The sequence below is a fragment of the Triplophysa rosa genome, linkage group LG4 (genome assembly GCF_024868665.1).
Source record: "Triplophysa rosa linkage group LG4, Trosa_1v2, whole genome shotgun sequence".
NCBI lineage: Eukaryota > Metazoa > Chordata > Actinopteri > Cypriniformes > Nemacheilidae > Triplophysa > Triplophysa rosa.
The window spans coordinates 8,675,976-8,702,457 of NC_079893.1; the positions used below are offsets into that span (position 1 = coordinate 8,675,976).

The 26,482-nt window shown below is 36.7% G+C and overlaps 1 protein-coding gene across 3 annotated transcripts; it reads left to right on the forward strand.

Moving 5' to 3' along the window:
* Positions 1-26,284, forward strand: micu3a (mitochondrial calcium uptake family, member 3a). 3 transcript variants are annotated; one of them, XM_057331059.1, is made up of 15 exons: positions 1-357; positions 1,996-2,143; positions 2,877-2,908; positions 4,077-4,155; positions 7,612-7,659; positions 9,506-9,588; positions 9,707-9,778; positions 11,733-11,774; positions 13,439-13,534; positions 16,576-16,670; positions 16,943-17,114; positions 19,948-20,056; positions 20,154-20,311; positions 20,930-20,994; positions 21,922-26,284. In XM_057331059.1, the coding sequence occupies exons 1-15, from the start codon at positions 91-93 to the stop codon at positions 21,926-21,928; spliced, it is 1,473 nt and encodes a 490-aa protein (XP_057187042.1). In that variant the 5' UTR covers positions 1-90; the 3' UTR covers positions 21,929-26,284. The 3 variants fall into 3 exon arrangements, with proteins under 3 accessions (XP_057187042.1, XP_057187043.1, XP_057187044.1); XM_057331060.1 differs by lacking the exon at positions 13,439-13,534 and having other exon boundaries at positions 3-357; XM_057331061.1 differs by lacking the exons at positions 11,733-11,774; positions 13,439-13,534 and having other exon boundaries at positions 4-357.
* Positions 26,285-26,482: the final 198 nt, after the last annotated feature.

The following is a 26,482-nucleotide window of genomic DNA, read 5'->3' on the forward strand; positions in this document are numbered from 1 at the left end:
GTCTGTTTCTGATGATGCCAGTGAGAGAGCGGCACATCTCGCGATGAATGAGAATTCAGCTCTAGCACAAATTCAGTCACACCGACAATAATGGCCGCTATGCGCAGACTGGGAGTCATATTCAGGCGTTTGTCGCTGTCGTCCGCTCCACCAAACGCTTCTTTGCGGTCTCCGGTAAGGGATAACCGATGCGCACGCGGAGGAATAGCCGTCGCTGTAGGCGTTGCCGCAGGGGGAGCGATTGCATATTATTATTATTCAGAAACGAACAGATCGAAAGGGAGGAAAACCCATATGAACTTAACTGGCTGTCGGGCTCTGCTGCCTTCACTGCCTGCTGTATCCGCAAGGGAGAAGGTATGAGTGTTCACACTGTTCTCAGTGCCACGTAACGCGGCTTGCTGTTCAGTTTTTCCTGGCAGGAGTTCATGTACGCAACTGCAGAGTTTACAGCTTACAACTCCTGTTTGGGCGGTATGGTTACTTGTTTTGTGTAGGTACACATGCGCGTTATTGAATTTCACGTAATGCTTTTTTAGACATGTAGCTATGACGGTGCGCATTTCAGAGATGATGCTGCACGATCGAGGGGCGCTTTCCTTAGTGACGGTGCTGAAATGATGATGCTCACTGTCTCAGATCAGATATCCAGAGTTACGCTTGGGTTAAAGAGCCGTGCACTTATCTGTACTGTGTTAGAGAGGTATGTCAAACAGTAGCTATATCCTTTAGCTGTCAAAAAACAGAATTCTTTGGTATTTGAATATAAACATTTTTTTCTTTTGGCACATGCATGCTCATGTTTGGTTTCAATGGGTCCCTGGTTAGACTTTTCCACTCAGTGACTAAATGTTTACTGTAGACTAAATGTTGAATGTAGTACATGTGTGCATTTTGTCACACTTAAGGCAACATTTTCTAACATTCCTCTTTGACTCTGTGTAGTGTATAGAGATAAAACAGTATATTCATATAAATGCACTATATAGTTTTTCAAAGTCTGGCATTTAAACCATAGAAACACATACAATCAAAGGAAAAAGAAACATAAGGAAACAACAATCATTTCTAATTATTAGTCATTTCTACTGAAGTCAAGCTTTCGATTGAAGTTTATTGATTACTCTTTGTATCATGTTTTTGATATTGATGTTTTGATGTTTTTGACAACACATTAACACCTTTAGGCTCTGTTTTATTTTTAGTTCATATTGACAGAAATCAAATTGAAAGTAAAAATATTCTTGATGTATTTGTTACTTGTATGTTTTGTTAGTAAACATATTTTGATTTATTTTAAATGCTAGAACCAATATTTTCACACAGTAGGATAAAAATAAATATATCTATGCACAACATTTTCACAAAACCTACACTGTTTAATAATATAAAAACAAACCATACTAGACTTTATACATTTAACCCAAAAATGAAAAAGCCATTATTGTGAAGGTAATTATGTTTTTAAAATATTAATAAAAGAATAAAAACAACATTTTCCTCAGTGTCAGCCACCTTCCTGTTCTCTCAGAACGTGTTTTTGTCATATTTGTCTCATGTTGTACAAAGATATTCAATTTAGAAATTATTTTATGCCATGTGTAATGCCAACATTTTGATAACAATTTACAAAAGTTTCCTTTTGTAGTTGTTCAATAAAATGTATGCTTTGGTCTGTGTGATTTATCATGTGAAAATTACTGTCTCACCCTTTGTTGTAATGTCACGCTGAATTGTTTTTTGTACAGTCTTTACCACATGGCAACACTGTACGAGTGACAAAACTGCAAAAATGAATGACATCAAAGGCAAATTGCCCCATGACCTTTTGATGTCCTTCAGAGATGTTATCCATTTATCCTAAATTGAGAAAAGCAGCTTCCCTGCAGAGATGATGAGCAAACTGACTTTGAAATCAAGAAGTGAAGCAAAATGAATGTTGTTGTTATGTTTTGTTGTTATGTTGTTAACTGTTCGTGATTATTTATTTTTCAGGCACATGTGTTTGATTTTGATGACGGTGATGTGTACATGTCATCTCATGAGCATCGCTTCCGTCTCTTCAGCTCAGTGGAGTATGATGGGCAGCTGTACATGACTCCTCAGAACTTCATCGAGTCGGTCACCATGAGCGAGCCTCGCCGTGAGTACACCTAGTGTCAATAAACAATCATTTTAAATGGAATTAGAATGCAGACCTGTTTTAGATTTGTTTTTAATGGCAACACAAATGTCGAAAAATCACACTGAATTCAACTTTTTTTGCAATGTGGCTTTGTGAACTGTCAAGCTTGAATTCATACTGTAGTTAATTTACATTATTTAAACAATATTTTATTTGCATTATATGAAGTATACACAGAAATGTCCCAAATATAATATAATCTTTTAAATATTATATACAAATATCAAATCCAAGTGGGAATAGCAGTAGATTGCAATATTCTTGTAAGTCCTTTATCTAATAAATGGATAACATCAAAACTCATTATTGCACCTTTGCATATCAAAGGTGTTCAACCTACCCACTGTAGTGATTATTTGTTTGCTGGATTACATTTCTATTGCTTTGAAGTGGATTTGACACAATACATGTCTTAATGTTCCACAGTAGAGCAGGCAACATGATATGCATTGATGCCAAAAATCCTGTCGATCCAATCAGCTTTAGTTTTGTTGTTTTGTCTGATTGTTAAATAGTATGTGCTGTTATATCTTAAAAGGGTCTACTGGCACAGGGCATGATTGGTGTTCTCGTGCCATGGAGAACATATTGGTATGGGACCCCCATTCTGATGTTATCTCACCGCCCACCCACTTTCTGTTTCTTTTTCTCTTTATCTTCCCCTGATGTCCCTGTGTTCCTTTACACTTAGACAAGAAACCCTGGAGGTCTCTCACTAAACAGGTCTGATGTGAATCTGTTGCTACTGTTATTTAGATTTGGTAGTTTTATTATAAGGTAAAATGTGTATCATTTTGAGGTTACAGTGTGCAGTTTTGTTTGTTGCTATTAGTTGTATTAGCTTAGCCAATACTTTTTGCATATTTAAAATGAAAATTCTGTCTTCATTTACTCACCCTCAAGTTCATTCATTCATTCATTCATTCTTTATTGAACCAGGTAAAAACACTCATTGAGATTAAAATCTCTTTTACAAGAGTGACCTGTCCGGCAGCTACATATAACAAATATACAAATTTACAACAGAACACCTTACACAATCATAATTCACAACAACAAATTATCAAGTAACAAAACACATAATTTGTTAAAAGTGTCTTGAACTCATTTAAAGACGGAAGTACAGTCAGCTTTAAGATGTTTTGTAAATTATTCCAAGCAGAAGAGGCACTATATATATAAATCCTTTTTTCCCTAACTAAAGCCCATTGCACATTGAGTCCGAAATTTGCGTCCGAAATTTCTGCACGTTAAAAATAAATACGACCTCACGTTGTGTCAATCACATTTACACACTGCCTCCGATATTTTCGTCCGTCATAAAAAAATTCAGACCGGGTTCGATTTCTGCGTTTTTCGCATCCGTCAAGCATTTTGAGTGGCCTTTTTTAACAATTCAGAGACACCGTACAAACAAGAGATAAATACGAAAAAACGCATACGAAAATTTCAGACTGTATGTGCAAAGACCTTCAGTTCGAACCCGGGGTAATTTAAGAAAACTAAGTTGTCCCAAATCTGTATAAATGTCTTTTCTTTCAGACAAAGATATTTGGAAGAATGCTTGAAACAAAACAGTTCTTGGACCGCCTAGACTCCCGAAGTAGGAAAAATTGATTTATACATTTCTTTGTTCTGTTGAACACAATTTAGGAAAGCAAACAGTTCTGGGGCACTTTTAACAATTGTAATTTTTCCTACTATGGGAGTCAATGGTGGCCAAGAATTGTTTGGCTACAAGCATTCTTCCAAATATCTTTCTCTGTCTTCATCCAAGTAAAGAAGTTTATACAGATTTGGAACTCGAGGGTGAGTAAATGATGACAGAATTGTTTTTTTGGGGGGGGTGAATTGTCCCTTTAATTGTATGCTATGATGTTAATATTTCTAGGAGCTGGAAAAGATCTTGTCTGACACTCCACCTGTGTGGAAAGGGTCGTCCAAGCTGTTCCGAAACCTTCGTGAACGAGGTGAGTTGTGTGGTCATTATTCCTAATAATATGTCAGGCCAACAGTTTGACATATGAAACAGCATTCCAAACCCATTTAACTTTTATACAACAGAATATTCAAGATAAAAACAAAAGTAATTTTCAGGGTCAGATGTTTATGTTTCATACATGTTTATGTTAGAGACAAAAATCAAACCGCTTATTGTCATACTTGTGGCTACTGTATAAAATCATGCTTATAAAATCCAGACCACACCTTTAGACCCAGTTTCCTTAAGAGTTGATTGTGAATCTTCCCTCCCTCCTTGTGTTCTGCCCTTGGGCTCTCTCTCTCTCTCTCTCTCTCTCTCTCTCTCTCTCTCTCTCTCTCTCTCTCTCTCTCTCTCTGTGGGTACCAGTCGAGCACCCATGAAGCCTGGGCCTGGGGCTTTTACTTCCTGTGATCACCTCTAAAAATAACTCCACTCACTCCCGACCTCTCTCTACCTCCCTCTCTCTCCCTCTCTTACTGTTTCCAATTCCTTTCTCTGCTTCTCTCACTGGGACCAGTGAAATATACATTCTCCAGGCAAATACACATGCCTGCTTACCGAAACGAAGATAAAGACAGAGCAGAATGACGGCTCCAAGTAAATAGGTGTAAATAAAATAACCACAAAAGTAAAGCAGCTCTTCAAGAGCTCAGCCGCAATTAAAGTATTTGCTTGTGGCGTCCGTAACATCGCTCGCTCACACCACAAGCAAATTCCCAGCGGTGATAATTATACACACACACTCCACCCTCATACGTACACTCCGGCAAAACGCTAAAAATAAACCCTCTGAATTCTGCTCTTCCTTATAGTAATTACAGTTTTTGAAATCGTCACCTCAAATTGGCGGCGGTACGTTATCTAGCTGGTTTCACTGATGTGGAGACATGCTTCCAGAAGATGCGAGTGAGGGGCTCGACGCAGCGTCTGATCTCAAACGGTGGTAATGATAGCATGCTGATGTTAATTGAGGAAGCTATGCTAACAAGATCCGTGGATGCCCTTGGGACTCAAAGGAGCGGTTTCTAAGAGCCATCCAACACGAGGGAAGGCTCAGTGAAGAACTTGAAGGAGGCTCGGGAAGTTCAAAAGTTGCGTTGGGTTTTTTAATGTGCTGCAGGATGGACTTCAGTGTGACTTTTTTGATTTATGATTTTACCTTCCTGTTTTACAGACTATGCACACTTGAAAAAATGCTAACTCTTTACAATAGGGTCTCATGAGCATTAGTTAAAGGGAAGGTTCACCCAAAAATGGTAATTCTGTCATCATTCACTCACGTTCAAGTTGTTCCAAACTTATATAGTGTGTTGTTCTTCTGAACACAAAGAAAGATATTTGGAAGAATGCTTGTAACCATACAGATCTTGGCCACCATTGACTACCATAGTAGGAAGAAATCCTTTATAAATTGAATTGTTCTGTTGAACACAAAAGAAGATATTTTGAGGAATGCTTGTAACCAAACAGTTCTGGGGCACTTTTGACTGCCATTGTAATGTTTCCTACCATGGTAGTCAATGGTGGCCAAGAACTGTTTGGTTACAAGCATTCTACCAAATCATTTTCGCGGTGTTCATCAGAACAAAGAAATTAAAACAGGTTTGGAACAACTCAAGGGTGAGTAAACGAATACAGAATTATTGTTTTTGGGTGAACTGTCCCTTTAACAAATGGAACCTTACTGCAAAGTAGTACCTTTTCAGTTGTATGTATTTTGTTTAAATATACTTTTAACTGTTGGGTCTTTTTCCAAAGATGCAGTGTTAAATGCAGGTAATAGAAACTAACTAATAGCTTATCAACTTCAAAAGAAATGCAAAAACACTTCTCATGTCTTTGATTTTGATGTCAAAGGTCATGCGCTGTTTTTGTGTGGTACTCTACTCTAGTTCTTCTGTTACTTGGTTGAAGTTAACTAGGGTAAAGCAAAGTAGGCAGATGCCAACATTGGCAGGTGTGACATGCCCTCAGTCTATTTTTGTCCCTATAGAACTCGGAATTGCGCCATACTCATACATGTTTTTTTTTTTCAAGAACGATGATGCAAATATTTTCCATTTTCATTTCTAATCACAACAAATAATGTTTTAGAGTAAAGAGAAAGGTAATGATGGGAATGATTTGTATGCATTCTCTAAGTCTAAATAATACTAATCTTTTAATACAGAGACATTTAATATGCCGGCTAAAGCCAACACACAAGTATGAATCTTTATTCATTTAAATGACCTATTTAACTGGAGCCACAGATTTTTCAGTGGATCTTAAAGGTATAGTTCACCCAAAAATGTAACTTCCGTCATCAGCGTAAACATGTAGATTGTCATTTTAAACCCTGTATTATTTGAACATGCGCAAGATTGTGAGCATACAATACAGTAGCTACTGCAAAACAATAAATATTTGACACGACTTGACAATTTTAATTCCCACCCACTTTCCTTGTCTAAAAGAAGCATCTTTGACATTCGTTCTATGATCTCATAGAAAGAAAATAATATGGGCTTGTCACAATAGGATTTTCTTGCGTTTATTGACTGTGATTGTTCCGAGTCATTTTGCTTAGCGGCCTCTGAATGCGTCCGTATTGCATGAGTGAGTGTGTGAGACCGGGTGTTGGGTTGAATTTTCAGTGTCAGGTTTGCCTCCCGAAGGCGCGCGGGCAGTGTCCCGGAACACTCTGTCCACTCACCCTGAACTATCTCTGTGTCTGCTACTGTCTTCATGTCCCCCTTCACACAGAAGCTGTGGAGAGGAACACTTTCAATGGAGGTGCAGGAAAACTTATCCCTTCTCCCAGTCCTCCCCCGTTGCCTTTACATAACAGAACCTCGATCTTTCCGACAGCCCACCTCTCTTTGTGTCATTTCTCTCATTCTTTGGACTCTCGCTCTCTCTCGCCTTCTCTTTTACCCCGGCGCTCTGCTCAGCCTCTTTCTCACGAGTGGAACAAAAGCAGGGACAGTTCGCTGTCTAAATGGGGCACATCTCCCAGACCTGACGGATGCTTCTGGAGCACCCTTATCCAAACAGAAGCCTTTGAACGCAGCCTCTGTCTCCATGGTGGTCACTTACAGTGTCAAAGGCTTCAGCTCCAATGTGTGGGCCAAACGTTGGCTAAATGCAGACGGACGCTTCAGCCGAGAGGCACCTTTTTAGATGTTATCATCATGAAAGGGGGGGATTACTTGTCTTCTTCTCGTTTTTTTTGGAGCAGGAGAAGGGAAAAGGGTCCGCGACTCCATCTATCTCTAGAGGCCCCTGGCTTTGAAAATGAGTAAACATTTTAATCTGACCTTCAGATGAGCCGCCTCCAGAGTTTTCAGTTTAGACAAAGAGTAAAAAGAAAAACGAGAGATTAAAAAGGGCCATTTGCGGGTTGTTAGTGTGTTACTGTACATTAGGAGAATGGATGTGACCCTTTGATATCCTTTTCCAGGCATCATCGCTTACACGGAGTATCTCTTTCTGCTGTGCATTCTGACAAGTGAGTATGACCTTTATCTCTTCATCTTCAACTTTTCATTCTTCTCCCCTGCTTTATTCTTCCTCTCCGCTCTCGTTTTAGATCAGCTGTCTGTGCATATATCCTATTTTAAACATGAATCACTATGCTCTGATCCGTGGATGTTTTACGTCTAGAATGGGGTTCGTTCAGACAAGGCCCACCCAGAATCTCACCCCCCACGAAAAAGTCTCCCATTTTCTATGAAAAAGTTTCACAACAAAGCCACTTTGGTCTCACTGTTTTACAGACATCCAGACAGATATATTTTCGGATAAACCAGAATTGCTCTTTTAAAGGGATAGTTCACCCAAAAATAAATATTCTGTCATGATTTACTCACCCTCTTGTCATTTCAAACCTGTATGACTTTCTTTCTTCTGCAGAACACAATAGAAGGTATTTTGAAGAATGTAACCGAGCAACAGCGGTACCCATTCACTTGCATTGGTTTTATGTCCATACAATAGAAGTGAATGGATAATGCCGCTGGTCGGTTACAGACATTCTTCAAAATATCTTCTTTTGTGTGAAAGAAAGAAAGTCATACAGGTTTGAAATGACAAGAGGGTGAGTAAATGATGACAGAATTTTTATTTTTCGGATGAATGATCACTTTAACAGAGATCTCAGTTGTGACTCATTTAGGTATCAACCTGTATCAGTCAGATGTGTCTTCCAAAATGGCTTAGGAGAAATAAAAAAATACAATAAAAAACAAACAGTAGGAGTTACAAATAAATAAATAAACCAGATTGTTGTGGGGAACCAAATCTCAACCATTGACAAACACAGTATCTATATTTATGGGGGTTTTGGCCCTTGGCTTAGAGCACAGCTTAGACAATTTAGTTTTGAAAGAATATTTTAAGAAACATGTAAATAATTTATTATTTGTTATCATTTAATAATTTAAATTTATTATTTTGAATAATTTTATATTTTTATAATTATTATATAGTATTTGTACCATAAGTTCTCAATTTTACCGAATTGATATCTATGAGAAATAACAGATGTGTAAATTAGGTTTTAGTCCAAATTTGCTGTTTTTCAAGAAATTAAAAAAAACACTGTACTCCTTAATGATTAAATGCTGTGTTGACAAGCACTTTTTAATACGTTTCTTGGTTAGATATTAGCAAAACCCAGTGACAGACGTAAAGGGTGACTAATAATATGATTTATGGCCAAAAATAATATGGAGATACAAGGTTTCAGAAGGACGGCAGCAATTTGCAATATATCGTGACTGCATGGCTGTTTGCAACAATCTACCTGAGCTTTAGCTGCAAACATGTCTTTAGGTCTGAACAAAAGTGTGCTCTGCTGTTGCTTGGGAAACATAACAGACTGAAGACACGCGGCTTCTCATAGGGTTCAAAAACAACACAAGAGTGTGATGAAAGGAAAAGTGGTGAAGAGAAAAGGGCATCGCAAGTTCTTGTGGTGACAACAAGTTCTTACAAATACGGGACTCACCTCTGATCACGCCTCTGATTTTGCCACCTAGTGGTAGAACGTATAATGGTTGTTTAGCCAGCATATGTATCATCATCTGAAGGTATCGATTTTACACAAATACATTTTTACATGACTTTGAACCCCTCGCCTTCTATGGGCAAACAAATAGACTGCCACAACCCAAATGTCATTCCATTGGCTGAGCAGATGTTGCTTTTTAAGTGTTGTGCTTCATGTTTTGAGCCATTGTTTATATTTTGTGGGGGAAATCAACCTGCAAATGGCTTACTGTGCATGTTAAGCTGGCATACGATAATTAAAAGTAATAATAAACATGAATAATCTTGTCACATCTTTTCGTCAGAGCCTCATGCAGGCTTTAAGATCGCCTTCAACATGTTTGACGCAGACGACAACCAGATGGTGGATAAGCGCGAGTTTCATGTGGTGAGTCGATAGACTGTAGATCAGGTTTGTTTTTAAACAGTAATCTTAACTGTTTCATTACTCACCAGAATTTCCTCAGTTCACTTGTTTCTTGTTTTTTTTTTTTTTTTGCATGTAGCTGCAAGAAATCTTCCGAAAGAAAAATGAGAAGAAAAGCAGGAAAGGAGATGCAGAGAAATCTGCTCAGCTGGTAAGAACGAATTAGAGCTATCAATTTCAGGAACTTTGCTTACAATGTGATTTACAGTCATCTTTGTGAGTAAGGGTCGACTGCAGACGTTTTGTATAGTGTATATTTTTATTTATATATGTCTTTCAAAAAATAAACTCTAATTCGTTTGGTTGTATGTCAGATGACAGTAGGTTCATGTAACTTGATCAGCAAATTTTGCAAGGTTAATGTAATGTGATAGGATTATACATTATGAAGAAATCACTTCTTTGTAAGCTTTTGAAAATACATTTCACTCGTATTTGAAATTTAGGACAACCACCTGTATTTATAACACCGTTTCACATAAGTGATGTCACTCCCAAGATTCATTTTCTTCTATCACGTTCTTGTTCTGTCCTTAATTGACATTGGTGCCATTTTTACATATGTATTCATTTTTAATATTCTTGAGAAACAGAAATCTTTGAGATCGTATTTTTGAAAGAAGGGAGATAGTGGCATCCATATATGCTCAGTATAAAACTATAATAAACTATACAGTCAACTGTATTTGGTGAGAGATGGTAAAATAGGAATATCGTATTTGGTATGACAACGAGTGATGCTTGCTCATACTTGGTTTAAAGGTTTATTCAAACCTCCCTGTTTGTAACCAGTTGTTTTTTATTTTACATGTGAAACATGTTAAACGAATTTTTAATGGGGGACCAGAGCCAGAATGTCATGGACTTGGGAGGGGGCTCTTTTGAGTTGGACAAAAAACAACACCACCCAAAACACCCAAGCATATGACTATATCCACTCAGAAAGCCTTCACAACACCCTAGCAACCATTCAAACGTACAAGCATCCACATATGAGATCGCTATAACGACCCGGAATGCCTTAGCAACAACATAGCAACAGCCTAGCAACCACCCAAATAGTTTCAAGTTTAGTTTATTTATATAGCACGTTTTCAACAGCCACAAGGCTGACCAAAGTGCTTTACAATAAAAGACAGCATCATAAAATTAGGAATACAAAACTGCGACCATAAAGATAAAACACAGGAATACAAATACTACAACCACAAAGACACTGATAGGAAATACAATGGGCAAAAATTAAATCCTAATAAGCCAAAGAAAACAAATTTGTTTTTAAAAGAGACTTAAAAATAGGCAGGCTAGGGGCCATTCTGATATCTACCGGCAAGTCTCTCCAAAGGCGAGGCCCAAGTAAGGCACGGTCACCTCTACGCTTGAGTCTAGAATGTGGAATTAAAAGAAGGTTCTGATCATAAGATCTTAGGCTTCTCGAGGGCACATACTGATGCAGCAATTCGGATACTCAATACTAACCGCTCAAAATGTCTTAGCAACAACATATTTTTAAGCCATCCACTGTCTGTTTTTATGATGTCTGAACTCCTAAAATACGAACCACATCTACCTATGAGTAACCCGAACCTGAACATAGTAACACCCTAGCAACCACTCAAATGCTTTAGCAACCACATAAACACAGTAGCTATGACCAGTCAGAATGCCTTAGCAAACACATAGCAACACCCTGGTAACCACCCCAGCACAGTGGCTGAGAATTTAACATGAGCAAGCACCACTTATGTTTTCTTTTAAAAATGTAAAACTCTAGTTTCATGTGAGGTGCTTAAAATTCTAGCTCCATTTTATAAACAACTGGGTACTATTGGCCAATCACTGCGCACCTCCTCCAGACTTACTTTTTCCTGTGTTAGTTGCATAAACCCTCTTATCTCATTGACATGTCCAGTTTATCAAGGGCTGTCCGAGAGGGAGCCAATCTTGTCATCCCTCTTGGAACCTTGAAAGTGTGTCAACTGTCCTGTGGTTAAACCACTTTCTGCTCTTTGCATGTTTGACATGTTTATCCATCTCTACTGATGTCACTATCTGCTTCCTCCTCTCTCCCGCATGCTCTGATCTCTCCTCTCGTCTCTGTGTAGAGTATGCAGCTCTATGGATATCAGGTTGCCCCCGTAAACAGCGTATGTATCACCCGCTGCCCTCCGACCTGTGAACTATAACCTCTGTGTGAATCTTAAAATCATGGGAGGAAGGATGGGAGAATGAGAGAGGTCTACAGATGACTGAATGAAAATGTGGTGGGAGGTGGTGCGCACCTCAGAGGTCAGAGAGCACAGTGAAGTTTGGCCAGGATCAGTCTAATTTGATTCTTATTGATTTATTTCTTTAACTGCAACATGTCAGTTACAAACTTCATCAGTAGGTTAAAAAGAGGATGCCCGAGTGGGCGGAGTTGTTGGTGCAAATGTGTTTCTATTGAGCCAGATCAGGAGTCTTTCAAATGCACGTACGTGTAATTGCTGATTCTCTCTCTCTTGCTCTCTCACAGACACATACATACCTGAAGGATCATTTAATTTCTCAATTAGAGCGCAAATAAAAAAGTAGTTGAAAAGAAATTGAGAAACGTCTCCTAGGTTTTTCAATGATATCCTAAAGATATCCGTTTAACATTTTAATTCAGTTCTAAATGTTCTGTTGGTTGTAATCTGTAGTTTTGAAGTCATGCAGTGTGCAAAACTGAAACTAGCGTTGGACCATCATTGTTTACGTTTTCTGAAGTGGTCTATACATTGTCATTCAACCACATTCACTTTTATCACACTATTCTCCTGTACTTTTTGTGAACAGTTGTCTCATTTGGTATCTATTTTTATTTATGTTGTTTGTTGAGGAATTTTTATGAGAAACATATGAGACAAAGTTCAAGCTGAAATTTTAAATTATTCATTAAAAATTCCATTAAGTCTAATGAGCAGTAACATTTTCCATCTGGGAAGACACAAACATTCTCTCACAAGTCTCTCACACACTCAACTCAACTCATAAAAATACATGCAACTACAGAACAAGAGTTTCCAATGAAAGCCCTCCTGAGCTGGTGGTCTTATTTCATGGTTCCTTGATGTTAAGACAAATTGATTCTATGTCACCAATAAAGAGAGTGACAGTAGAAAAGTCTAAAACAGGCCATTGTCTGACTGATTGAAATCTATATATTACCAGTCTGTGTGTATGCACGTTACATCTGTGGTCATGGTAATGGGAAAATTGTTAAAAGAAATGTCATACCTGATGTGTCACTATCAGTCTCTCAGCCTCTGTACCCACAACGTGATGATGGGCCATTTAATATTAATGCAACCCTAAATGTAGGGTTATAATATGCATTAATTCTCAACGGTTGTGAGTCAGTTAAAATATTGTGACAATTTTGAGGTTTTTATCCCTTAAACATTGAAAAAAAAAGATCCCTTGTGTTGACATTTCGAAACCAGTTTACAACTAATATGCACTGCTGAAGTCTCACTATAACTGTTATATTTTGATCGAAGCAAATCCCCCAGAAATGACTAATAATGACTAATAATTCATTTTTTGATGAGAAAATCCCCCACATCATGTAACCACATACACTTAGCATGTGGCTAACATCAACAACTGTCTAACTTCAAACATCCCTTTACAAAATTTTCCAAAATATTCATTTTGTTTTGTGTAGACAACACTGACGTCCGTCGTGTTAGAGCAAGAACTGGGAGGCTATGCGACACATCCTCTTTTCAAACGTTTCTACAGCGACTATATGATAACAACTTTCCATCTCATGCTAACTCCTCTGCAGGTGCTAAAAAAAGAGACTCAGGAGTTTGTGCCCAGGAGCTACTGGGACATGCTGAGACGTGGCGCGAGCCAAGCCCTCTTTTCTGACCTTGCAGAGGTACAGCCGGAGCCCTATGTCCTCTTAAACTCATCCCATGGTTTTTATTTGTCCCCACTCAAGTCTCTAACCTGGAAAATGTACATTTTAGCCCTCTTGTTTTCGCATCCCAACCCCTGATCCAAAATAATGCTTCTTGTCATTTAATAGCAGAATGAAATCATTTTATTGGTGTTTATAAATCAGATTCATCCCTATTTTTAATCCATCCGTTGGACATCAATTGTTGACTGAGACATTTGTTTGTTTTACTGCAAAAAAATACAAAGGAGTTTCTTAGTCTTGTTCACCAGTAAAAAAACAGACTGAAAAAAGTGAATCAAAGTGATTGTTCACCCAAAAAGGAAAATGATGTCACCCTCTTGTCATTTCAAACCTGTATGACTTTCCTCCTTCTGCAGAACACAAAGGGAGATATTTTGAAGAATGTTTGTGACCGGTACCCATTGACTTGGTTTTGTGTCCATACACTAGAAGTGAATGGGTTCAGCTCTGTTCAGTTTCCAACTTTCTTCGAAATATCTTCTCCGGTGTTCTGCTGAAGAACGAATGTCATACAGATTGAAAATGATGAGAGGGTGGGTAAATGATGATTGAATTTTCATTTTTGCGTGAACTATCTCTTGAGCCTATTTTTTAAGTGAAGTGAAATTAAGGTTGCGATTTAATACGAATTTGTTGGATGTGAACTGTACAAAATAAATGATTATTTTAAACAAAAATGTAAGAATAAAGGCCCCACACCCATAAACCGATCATCTCTAAGGCAAAAGCACGTCATACTAAAACAAATGAAATTGATAAATGTAAACTTTAAAGTCACTTTGGACAAAAGAATCTACCAGATGCATAATTTTACGTCATAAGCTAAACTTTATAAGATTTATAAGATTATATTCATTTTGTTATTATTATTTGTTTATTTTTATTTATTTATTGGTGTTTATTTAAGAAACATTTTATTTCTTTATTGGTGTTTATTTAAGAAAAAAATATTTATTTTTATATATTTATGGGTGTTTATTTAAGAAAAAAAATATTTATTTTTATATATTTATTGGTGTTTATTTAAGAAAAAATATATATATTTTAGATTACCTTTCAGATTTATTTTTCTAAATGTATTAGATATTTTTCCTAGTAAACAGGACAGAGATACTTGTGAAGAATGTGACAGTTGTTGTTTTGGTGTATTCAGCCTGAAGATATTAATGTGTGTTGTCATGTTGTTTTTGTGTATGTGCTGTTGTTTGTGTCAAACTGTCCCAATTTCAAATACTGCCTACCATTCATCTCACGGATTGTACGAATCCACAAATAGAGAGTGGCACTTTTAAGACCTTTGTTTGTCCACCAGTTCAGAGTGCCTCTATTCATCCTGATGTGTTTGCGTTGTAATAGCTAATAGAGGCCGTCTGTAGGAAGCAGTATTTTAATGATTGTTGAGGGTTGTGTGCGTATGCCCTGTATTTACTCAGTCTGTTATTCACAATGAGAGGGTAATTTCAGCTCGGCTTCCTCAGATGACACAGCAACTAGACGGGGCTGTTTGTCTGAGCTGACAACTGCAGGGTACCAGACATCATGTGTTTGAGAGGGGCAAAGGGTGCATGTGTGTAAGTGTGATTCGGGTTACTCATCTTCGACAGCGGTAATCACTGTTTTAACCAACATTTTGAGATCAAAGAGTAAAACGCCTCAGGAGGTGTCTAAACCACGTTGTGGGCGTCGCTGAGGTGTTACATGTAATGATGACCTCACAGTAATGGTTTCCTGTAATCGCTGCGTTGTGATGTCACTTCCAGCAGATTGATGACGATATTGTGAAATACCAAAACAAAAAAATATTGTGAGACCACTCCAATTTAAAAAATGTTAACTCTCAGAGCAGTTTTACATCCATGTACATCCATGGCTTTATTCTTTGGGAGTTCATTTTGCGATATGTGAGCCTGAGACGATGTGGCTCATGAAACAGAATCATTCTTTCTCTCTTTAAAACCTTTCTCTGGTTGTATCTCCATGGATAGGATTATAATCTAAAGGTACAGCGGTGGCATGGAACTGCATTCCGGCTCGCTTTATTGCACAGAGGCCCGCGACCGAGGAGTTTTTTCCTGGTTTTAATAGTTTCAGCATGAAAGGGACGAGGCATGGAGAGAAATAACCTAACCAAGCCTGGCATCACCTTCTTCCCAGTTTGTTGGATGCGAAGCCACTGGCAAAAGTCTTTTTCTACTGACAGACTGACATCTTTTTCTTAGATCCACTAAAAAGAAAATGGTTTTAGAACAGATCTTAACTCTTGCAAGAATGCTCTAATGAATCTCAAGAGTTTAAACACACAGACGATCTGTCCGCAGAAGGAAAGGTGGAATCTGCTTAAATCTGTGCATTTCTTTCACATCTTGCCTTGCAGATGCGATGCGATGTGGAGGTTGCTACAGAAATGCACGTGATCTGAATGCTTTGTGTGTCTGTGCTTTTGTTGTCCTGTCCATCACTGCCTCAGGCCCTTTGTATGTGGAAAAAATGGCACGTCTGTTTGCATGTTTGTGTATCATTGCTCTTGATTGTTGAGCTAATATGCAGTCTCCATTAACTGATTAAAATGGTTAAAGGGACAGTTCACCCAAAAAACATCATTTTACTCATCGTCATGTTGTCTATGTTGCGTAGAACACGAAACGAAAATGCTTCTTTTTTCTATACAATGATATTGTTATACTACTGTATAGTCCCTATGGACATTCACATTACACTTTTGTATTCAACCCAAGTGACCATTTGATGACAGGCTTTTCATTTTTGGGTGTCCTGTACCTTTAACTGTGCCGTTTCTGATGGTATAATGATCTGCACGTCTGCTCAGAACATGTGGACGACAGGGCAAAAAGCTTTATGGATGCACACTATGAGATGCTGGATGGTTGGTACTCTGAATGGCTTGGCGAGCCTTTTTTTTCAGAGACAGCAGGATTTTTGTCATTGTTTGTCTTTCTTTCCTTGCCCTCTTTACTGCCACTCCTCACCGATCGCAGCGTGGCGATGAGAATATGATGGTTGACACCACACTGCTCGTGCACTTCTTTGGCAAGAAGGGAAAGGCGGAGCTAACGTTTGATGACTTCTACAGGTATGAAATCTTGGATTTACAAACATGTCAATCGTCTGCTTTTAGAATTATTTTGGCACTCTCTGTCTGCACTGTGGACATTTTTCGTCACAACATAAAACAAAAAACAGATATGTATAAATATATAAATATAAAGCTCAATTATTACAAACCTCAAGCCCCAATCACACCTTCTTCAGTAAATCTAAAAAACATTGTTTCAGGAATAAAATGTGATTATGATTATGACTTTTCCTCATTTTACTTTGACTCTTTTTTTTGTCATCATTCAGATTCATGGATAATATTCAGACCGAGATGTTAGAGATCGAGTTCCTGACCTATTCCAAAGGCATGACTACCATCAGTGAGGAGGACTTCGCCCGAATCTTGCTCCGATACACCAACGTGGAGGACATCCGCAGCTATCTGGAGAACGTGCGTCAGTGCATACCTGATGAAAAGGTAATGAGTAACCACACCTTCATGCTAAATTCTTTTAAAAAGGAACGTGTTGAACAACTGTGACAACAACCCCACACACACACACACACACACACACTCAGTCATACTTTCACCCTTAAAGCCCATTTAAATTGATTTCTTTCAAAAATATTACTTTATTAACTCATTAGTTCAATGAAGATGGGTACAAATTCATTCCTAAAAAAGTGGGCACAGAACGACCCTTAAGTGGTCATTTACTCCTGAATGCTTCACTGCCCCTTTACCAGAACATTGTGTGACACTTCCATGTAAACTGCGGTTTAATCTTATAGTGTCCGTTCTCATCACTCCTCAACTAATACCACTAACTCCTTTCATCCCGTGGACAGCCTTCCCTCTTTATAGCCTTACGTTTATTTAATAAGCGAGTGTCAAACTCACACTTGGCTGTAAAATGGAAATGGCCTTTCCCAGGCCCAGTTTTCTCAATTATATTGTTGCGGTAACACTTTACAATAAAGTTGTATTTGTTAACATTAGTAAATGCATTAACTAACATTAACAATGAACAATATAGTCTTTAAGGATGTATTAGTCCTTGTTAATATTAGTTAATGTCAATACAGTTATTCATAGGTTTTTATATTCATACATTTATAGTTTTTCAGCATGTATTAATCCTTGTTAATATAAGTTAATGTCAATACAGTTATTCATGTTAGTTCTTGGTGCATTAACTAATGTTAACAGTTATATTTCATTTTAAACATGTTTTAGTAAATGCTGAAATTAGCATGAACTAAAATTAATAAATGCAGAAGTATTGTAGAAGTTTTGTTCCTTCTTAGTTCATGTTAGCTCATCCATTGACTAACTGTTACGAAAACAGCCTTATCGTAAAGCGTTAACATTGATGCAAATGTAATATTGTTGCGATTTTGTCTATTTGTTGTATTTACACTTTTGCGTCCCTATAAAGATTTTAAAAAATTCACAATCAGTTAGATGAGGTTTGTGGAACTGGATTTCTGGTGGTTTACATTAAACATACATTAAACATGTTCATTTGAGTCAAATACACCAAAAACACAAGGCCAAAAAAGCATGAATAATAGAAAGGCATTCATATCTATAGAAAAGCATAAATGATAATAATTATATACACATTTTATCATGCAGATATTGCACATAATTTCCCTTTATAGCATGATTGAACTTTCGAGATATTGAAATAACTTAAAAAAAGAGGAAAACATACTAGATTGTGCAGGTCTCAGTTGTACAGCAGTGTACAAACACTTCCTGTGTTTTCTTTGTCATCCCTGTTTATCACACGCCGGAAGAAAGCAGAGGTTTGTTTGCGGAGGGCTGATCCGTCGTATTGCGATCTTTGATCCGTTCACCTTTTGTTTTTCTTCTCTTTTGACCTTGTAACATGCTTAAGAAAGTAAATTCTCATTTACTTTCGACCTGCTAAAATGATCTTGTTTTGTTAGCCGTATACAACTTACAACATACTGTATCAGTTTCATCTGAGAACATTTATAACTTTTGTTATAAATAAATACTGTATATGCAGTGACTCCATAAAGTACATTTGGACACTAAAAATGTTGCTGTTAAATAGCAAAGCACATGCACTTTTGAGCAAAAAATGTTAGTTTGTTATTTTATAAATAAAAAGGGTAGTATTTGTATACTTTCTAGTTATAAAACAATACATTTATATACAACCATATGTCCGTGTTTAAAATAATGAACTCTGCTTGGGCACCTGTGTGAACCCGTTTAGAAATTAGACCCAGGTAGAAGAAAAGTAGTCGTATCATTTGTATGCAGATGCTTGGATTGACATTTTATCTACGTCTTGAAATTAGTGAGGATTAAATGTCCAAATACCTTTAGGGGCCACTGTATTTGTGTGGGTGTCTTGGGGGAGTGTGTACATGTGTGTATGCTTGGGGCCACGTTAGTATTTGAATACAGATTGTCATGCTGTCCTTCTATAGACGCTCAATTGATGTAGGTTTCTCCATGCCTGACTGCTCGCTTTTAGCCCTTTCCCAGTCTTCATCTGAGGGATCTGTTTGTGTTGAGGGTATCAGGTTTTGGGGCCCCTTAGCAGTTTGTACATTTGGATAGAATGACTTTACCCTCCCCTGGAATTCCCACGGAACAGACCCTCAACTCGCTTTTCTGGTGTTTATGGTTTTGCAGAGTGAGTGCAAAGTCTTGAATATAGTCAAACAAATATCCATCTCGAATTCAAACCTAAACCCGAAATAACCCCCAACTAAACCTAACCATGTTAAATGCAACTCTGTTTTCATGTTTGTGAGACCATTCAAAGGAAAAAAATACAACCGTTTTGATGTTTCAAGAAGAGATGGGCTTTCAAATAGTTATTTAGAGGTTAATGGTGTTTTGTTGATCTCGATCCTTCTTTGATTTCAGTCTGTGAGCTCATGTTTGTTTTCGCTCCTCATTCAGACAGGCAGACAGGTTTACAACACCGTGCTTTTAAATGACTCATGCCTTTCATCATTGCATGTGTCACCGTTTGCCGATATCTGAACACGCATCTGCAGGCGAGCATGAGTGACACAGCGTCTGATTCCTTTCTGAATATGTCATCGTTTTGATTTCTCTGTCCATCAGTGCATTTGCCTGTCAAGTACAGATTTGCTTGGGTGTGAAATAGGATTTGGAATGAGTATTTTTGTGATGTGAAATCACGCGCTGATCTCTTGAGTTGGAACTGAATGTACCTGGTTGATGGCGGCGTTGTTTGTCAGATTGAACATCTCAGATATAAAGATTCCTGTTTTTCACTCATGTTTTCTTGCTGCAGGGCATCACCTTTGAGGAGTTCAGATCCTTCTTTCAGTTCCTTAATAACCTAGAGGATTTCGCCATTGCCATGCAGATGTACAACTTTGCTTGTCGTTCCATTGGACAAGGTGAATAAAAAATGTGTAACTTAGAATTTTTTTTATACTAAGTATACAGTTTATTTAATCTTCTATGTCTCGTTCCCTCCTGCACTTTCTCGCACAGATGAGTTTGCTCGGGCAGTGTATGTGGCCACAGGCCTGAAACTGACTCGTCACTTGGTCAACACCATCTTCAAGATTTTTGACGTGGATCATGATGATCAGCTCAGTTACAAGGAGTTTATTGGCATCATGAAGGACCGGTTGCATCGTGGAGGCAGGGTGGGTGTGATTTTTAACATAATTTTTAAAGGTACCAGGTAACATTTCTTTTTGGATACATCTCTGAATACTGAGTGCACTTTGATTTCAGCTTGTTAAAATGTGATGCAGGAAAGTGGTTGTGGCATGGGCAAAATTCTTGCAACTGCAGTGCCACCTAGTGTTAATCTTTGAAATGACCACTTAAATTCACTGTCAAGACAGCTTCAGAACTTGTTGAATGGTTGCTATTGTCCTTTGCTCTGGTTTGCACAGAATTAATTTTGTTTTTTAATTTTAGGGTTAGCTTTAGTTATCTGATTAATTTCATCCTTATGATTAATGTTATCTGATGAATAAAATGTTTTTTTTTTACAGTGCAGTTTTATTTTATACATGAGGCAATACATTTTATACTTAAAATATTTTTAAATTAATGTAATTTTGTAAAGAAAATTATAAAAAAATATTATAATAAAATAATAATTATTAAAGAATTCTATAGTAAAAATAATAATTTGCATTAGTCACAAATAGTCACATTTTCTGAAATTTACAGTCCGTTAATGAACAACACAATCTAATCTTACTCACTTTTTGTGCCTTTTTTATTTCTTGTTTTTTTTTCTCTACCTGCAGAACTATAAGACTGTAGAGCGTTTCACTTCCTTTAGGTCATGTCTAAAAAAGGAACTGGCTGGCAGATAAGTAACCCTAAAATAAACTTTCCGCATCACCCAACTCTATTCATGAATATATATTTTTGTACATCATTGTCACCACTTGCATATAATTGTCCTAAATAGTAAAAGTAATAAATTATAGTAATAAATCATAATTGTTTGGTAATTGGCTGAATCAGATTTAACATTGATTCTTAGATGGTTTCATCGGACGCAGGCTACTTGCCCGAAGTTAACTTCCAGTCTGTGTTTGGTTATAATATAACCATTTATTTTATATTGAATTTATATTAATATATATATATAATATTAATTTATATTCATATTAATTTATATTCATATTTTTTATGTATATTGATTGTATTAAATTAAAACAACTTAACAGTTATTAATTCTAAGTTAAGTTTGGGCCAAATATACACCATTTCACCAATTAACTTCCGGTTAGTGTTTGGCTAGTGTCTAATAATAACTATTTATATTTATATATTATCCTGTAGTTCTGTTGCATTTAAACAAACCGTATGGTACACTGACATCTAGCGGGTGAGCTTGGTATCAGAGTCTAAATTCAAAATATTGGAGTTATGCCAAGTAACTGTTCTTCCCGGTTTCTTTTGATTGTTATCATAAATAATCTACAGGCACTCTATTGTTTGTTAATGTGTACCGGAAGTTCAGTTGGGGGTCACAAAGTGCGCATGCGCAGTAACGTTTGTTTATGTTGTTAAGATGAAACCGTCTATAGTTTATGCTGCCGCTGAGACCGTCCATAAAGATCTGCCGTCCAATCCAACTGATATCATTATCCACACAATCTGTTGATTTAAAGTTATGATATTATACTGTATTATTATATAATACGTATATAAATATTATACTGTATTAATACATGTGATTATTTGGAAAAAATGTTTCTAATGAAGTCCATACCATTTCTCTTTGCACCAGGTGAATGAAAGATGTGGCTTTTCCTTCTCATAAAGAAACATTTCAGAAAAGGTTTCTAGAGAAGGCATATCTGTCATGAGAGCTACCTCTTCTTCTGATCTTGAAACGTGGGGAGATTGTGTTCCTGAAATCAGCACTCTGCACTGCATGTTCTAGTACCGGATAGCTCTGCATGTTTGATCTCTTTCTACTTTAGTTCTTCTATAATCTTATATTCTTGTTTGCATGCAACCTGCGGATGATATCTCTGCCTTGAATGAATTGCAATTGCTACAAGATTTTTGTACGCTTTAGTTGCACATATTTGCCCAGGCAACGACAGAGATCACATTTATTAATTTTTTATGAAGACCTATTTAGCAGTATGGGTTCATGATGTTTTCATCTTTTTTCCATAAATATATGCATTATGATTATTTAATCTTAATCTTTTTTTCATGTTTTTTAATGTAAAGAATTGTACTGTGTAAAAGGAACATACTTAAGTGTTTGGAAGAGGGCTACCTGTAATGTAATATTGAAGCTAATGTAACATGATGAGAATTGCCTTAATCTATTATTATTTCTCACACAAATTATTTAATGTGGTTTGATTATGAAATGTCTTGACCGCACAAAGATTGTACAAGATTGTCTACCAATTGTCGTACAACGTCATCCAAAGCAATTAACATCTTAAGTTTATAACTATGATTTAAGGAATAAATATATAGGGGCGGTTTCCTGGACTGGGATTAGACCTAGACTAAAATAAATGTAAGAGCTGTACAAACTGAAAAAAACTTGCACTAACATATCTTTAAATACATCAGTGCCTTTGTGTTGTCTCAAAATGCACACAAGTAATGTTTTTAGTAAGGCATGTTTGTTAAAACTACTTAAATTTTCTAATTAAACTAGTCTTGGTTTAAAATAATCCCTGTCCGGGAAACCGCCCCTTGATGTTCTGTCAATGACAAAAGATAATAAAGTGTTCAGTATGTATGCCTATAAATGCAGACATGGGTGTTTAACACGCGTTGCGTCCGAAATTGCATAATATGACAGTACGTACTGATTTAAATGAATTCCCTACACGGACTATTAACGTTCTATATAGTATGTGTGGGTAGTATGAATACAACAACCGTTCATGCAACACAAAAATATAAATGACAAGAAAAGCTCAAGAGTATGCATAAAGTGAATGGAAATTTTTGAGTTGTGCAAACTAAAGTTGAAATTAAGTAAACATAACATACATTACCAGTGCAATGAACTTAATATTATCAGTACAAATGCTGTGAGGAATACCCATAAACCCTTGTGCCTGAAAAGTTTGATTATTCATGCTTTTTTTAAATAATAAGCACTTTTGGGGCATTTATATAGATCTTAATAAGATGTACAGTATAAAGATAGTTAAGATGTCTTAAGTATTATTGGTGGTTTTTTGTTGTGAATAATTGTTTTCTGTGAAGTTACCCTTCAGGTGATTTGTGTTTGCTTTGGTAAGGCTAGACCCTGTTCAACTCATCATAATTTAAACATCAACAACGAAAAGACACATCAGAAAAGCAGTAATTAGAGTGCTATGTGTAGCTTCAATCAATGACTGACATCAAATTAGTCATCAATTACTTCAACTGTATCCAATATAATAATTTACTATATGAATATTAAAATGAGTTAATTACATGTTTAAGTACAGTCTACATGAGAACTGTAAATTCATTGAACTCGTGCGACATATTTTTTCAAGTAAAGAAGGTCAAGTGAATTCATGTATTTGTGTAAACCCAACAAAGATTTTCTTGTTATTGTGACTTAAAATCTCCTTAAATTGAATCAACTTAAAAACTATGAGGCAAAAAGGGCCCACATACTGTATATTTTAAGTAAAGTCAACACATCATTTTTTACAAAGTTGGTACAAACATAATTTATTCACGAGAAATTCATTAATCTGTACTTACATGTAAAAAATGGACACCCGCTTCAAAGTTTTCCGCTATTTTGATTTTGTTAAATTTGGAATTTGACCATTGCTCAGCTCCCGTTGCACCATGGGATAGAGAAGTGTCCATTGCTGTGTCCCAATCTGCATACTATCCGTCCTAAATAGTATTCGAAAGTAGAATTAGTATGTCCTGAATCGTAGTATGTTGAAAAGAGTATTCCAAAGATTTCCGGATGATCTACTACTTTCAGTAGAAATTCGAAGTGCAGAACTATGCACACTCTAGCGAGTAGCATCTGATCACACTCACAAATCTCGGCAGAAGCAATAGACCATCCGGGTATTTCTTGGCTACTGTTTTGTACATACTGAGGTTTCGGACATACTACTCATGACTCATTTTCGCATACTATATAGTATGGAAGTAGGCGATTTCGGACGCACGGATGGTGTTCTCCAACTGTATCTTACAAAATATTGCCTTATTGATGTAATGTAAATGATTACATTTTCAGGTCTGTGGTACACATGGTTTTTAAAAAAATGATATACCGTTTTAACAAATTGTTTAAAAGTGATACTTGACTCCACATACACACAGTCGGTTATATCTTATGTGAACGTTAACACTTGGATGTGTATCAAATGTACTGGATCAGTGCATTAAGCTCAAAAAACTGCTTTTGTCATCAATGTTAATGAAACAGCAAAAGACAAACAGAAGTCACACACTGCTCTTGACTGAATAACTTTTGCACCTTTAATTCGAATCACATATCCACACATCCAAGTTTTTGTTGCAGTATGATAGAGCTAGTAAAATACATGTCACATTAGGCCTACTTGGTTATGTTCTGATGAAAGCCACTCCTTGCTAAGCAAAGTTGATCTGATAATGTTAAATGAAATTCAAGTGGATGATATTTATTCGAAAATGACCAAGTTTGGGGTTATTTTCATGTCGGATTCTGCATAATTTATATACAAGACTTTATGGCAAAGACAATAATAGCAAGTCAAAATGATGTGGTCAGCAAGTTACACTTTTGCTCTTAAATCAAACAGAAATGTATTTTTCTAATGAACTTTTTCTTTAAGGTGTCTATTTTCAAACTAATTAAATTATACTAAATAAAATGTCATGCACCTTAAATTAAATAAATGAAATAAAAATGACTAATCAACTATTTAACACTTTATTTACACTAGGTTGAAACTTGGCATATCATATCTAAATGACAGGACTCTGGAACTATAAACATTAAGAGTTTTTTTTTCAAAATGTTAAACAAGACGGAATGTTCCATTGTTAATGTTTACAGTTAACAAAATAATCCTTACCTGTCCAGCAGAAGGAGCTAGCAGAGGTACACTTCTGAACAAAATCTTAAGACCCGGGAAAACGTTACAAGTATTCGCATTTCTCGCTGGTGGATCGTAACCAGGTTATAAGTACTGCTTCAAAATGCCAAAACAAGAAACAGGAGCAAGAGACAAAAAAACAGAGAGTAGGCAATTTATTGAAAACTTCATTTATCTTAATCTGTTATTTTACTATTTGACATTAATAGAAAATTATCCAACATAGATAAACCCACAACCTGACACAAAGCTGTATTATGGCCCAAGAACACGAAGACTAAATCCAGCACACTTGGATACCTAGATATTTGTCGCCACCTACTGTTTGATTTATTATAACACTCCATATCTTTCAATAAAGTCAAGAAATATCAGGATATATCCTGCTCTATATATTTGCTCTTTTTCTGTTTATATTGATACGTATATATAGATACTTTATACATTTATTTTTATCTTATCTGTATTTGTACAGAATGTTTATATTTAATGTTCCTGTGCTTTGGCAATGTAAGATTTGTTTTATCATGCCAATAAAGCTTCTTTGAACCTTGAATCTTCATATCTGGCGCTGCGTGTTCATCTCCTCCGGCTTCTACACTCCAGTCCCTCTAGATCCATCCTGGTGCATCAAAACATAAACCATTCTAATCAAAATCTGTGTCCGAAATAGCCCCCTATACCCTAATATAGTGCACTATTTGAGGGGACATCCATTTTTAGTGGTGTCCGAAATTCATAGTGGACATTATTGAGTGCACTCATTTAATCCCATGATGCATCATAATAACGAGTGTACAACCGATGTACACTCACGGCTAGCTGCTAGCCATACATCGTGATGCTCGCGCTGATTGCTCGGCAGAAGATGGCGCCCGCAGCATTTCGAGTGCACAGGGTGTCCTAATTTACTCACTCGTTTTGACCCGCTCCCGGACTATATTAGTGCACTAATGTAGGGAATAGTGAATGAGGGTATAGTGGGAGATTTCGGACACAGCCAAAGAGATGAAAGTAACACGTGTGTGACAGACATCGGTGTATCATCTTAACTTCTCTCCGGAAACACATATAGCTGAATATTAGTTCCGCAGCAGAAGCAATAGTGTTCGTAAAGCATGGCTAGAGATTAGACAGTTGTGCTTCCTACCATAAAGAAAGAAAGAAAGAAAGAAAGAAAGAAAGAAAGAAAGAAAGAAAGAAAGAAAGAAAGAAAGTGAAGAAACTGGGACACAAACTAAACTAATATTAACATTT

Bases quoted from the DNA above. Each gene is read 5' to 3' on its own strand.
- micu3a (XM_057331059.1), top strand. From the start codon at position 91: ATGGCCGCTATGCGCAGACTGGGAGTCATATTCAGGCGTTTGTCGCTG. The intron at 17,115-19,947 runs GTAATGAGTAAC...TTCTTGCTGCAG, and splicing joins AGTGCATACCTGATGAAAAG to GGCATCACCTTTGAGGAGTT. The intron at 20,057-20,153 runs GTGAATAAAAAA...TTTCTCGCACAG, and splicing joins TTGTCGTTCCATTGGACAAG to ATGAGTTTGCTCGGGCAGTG.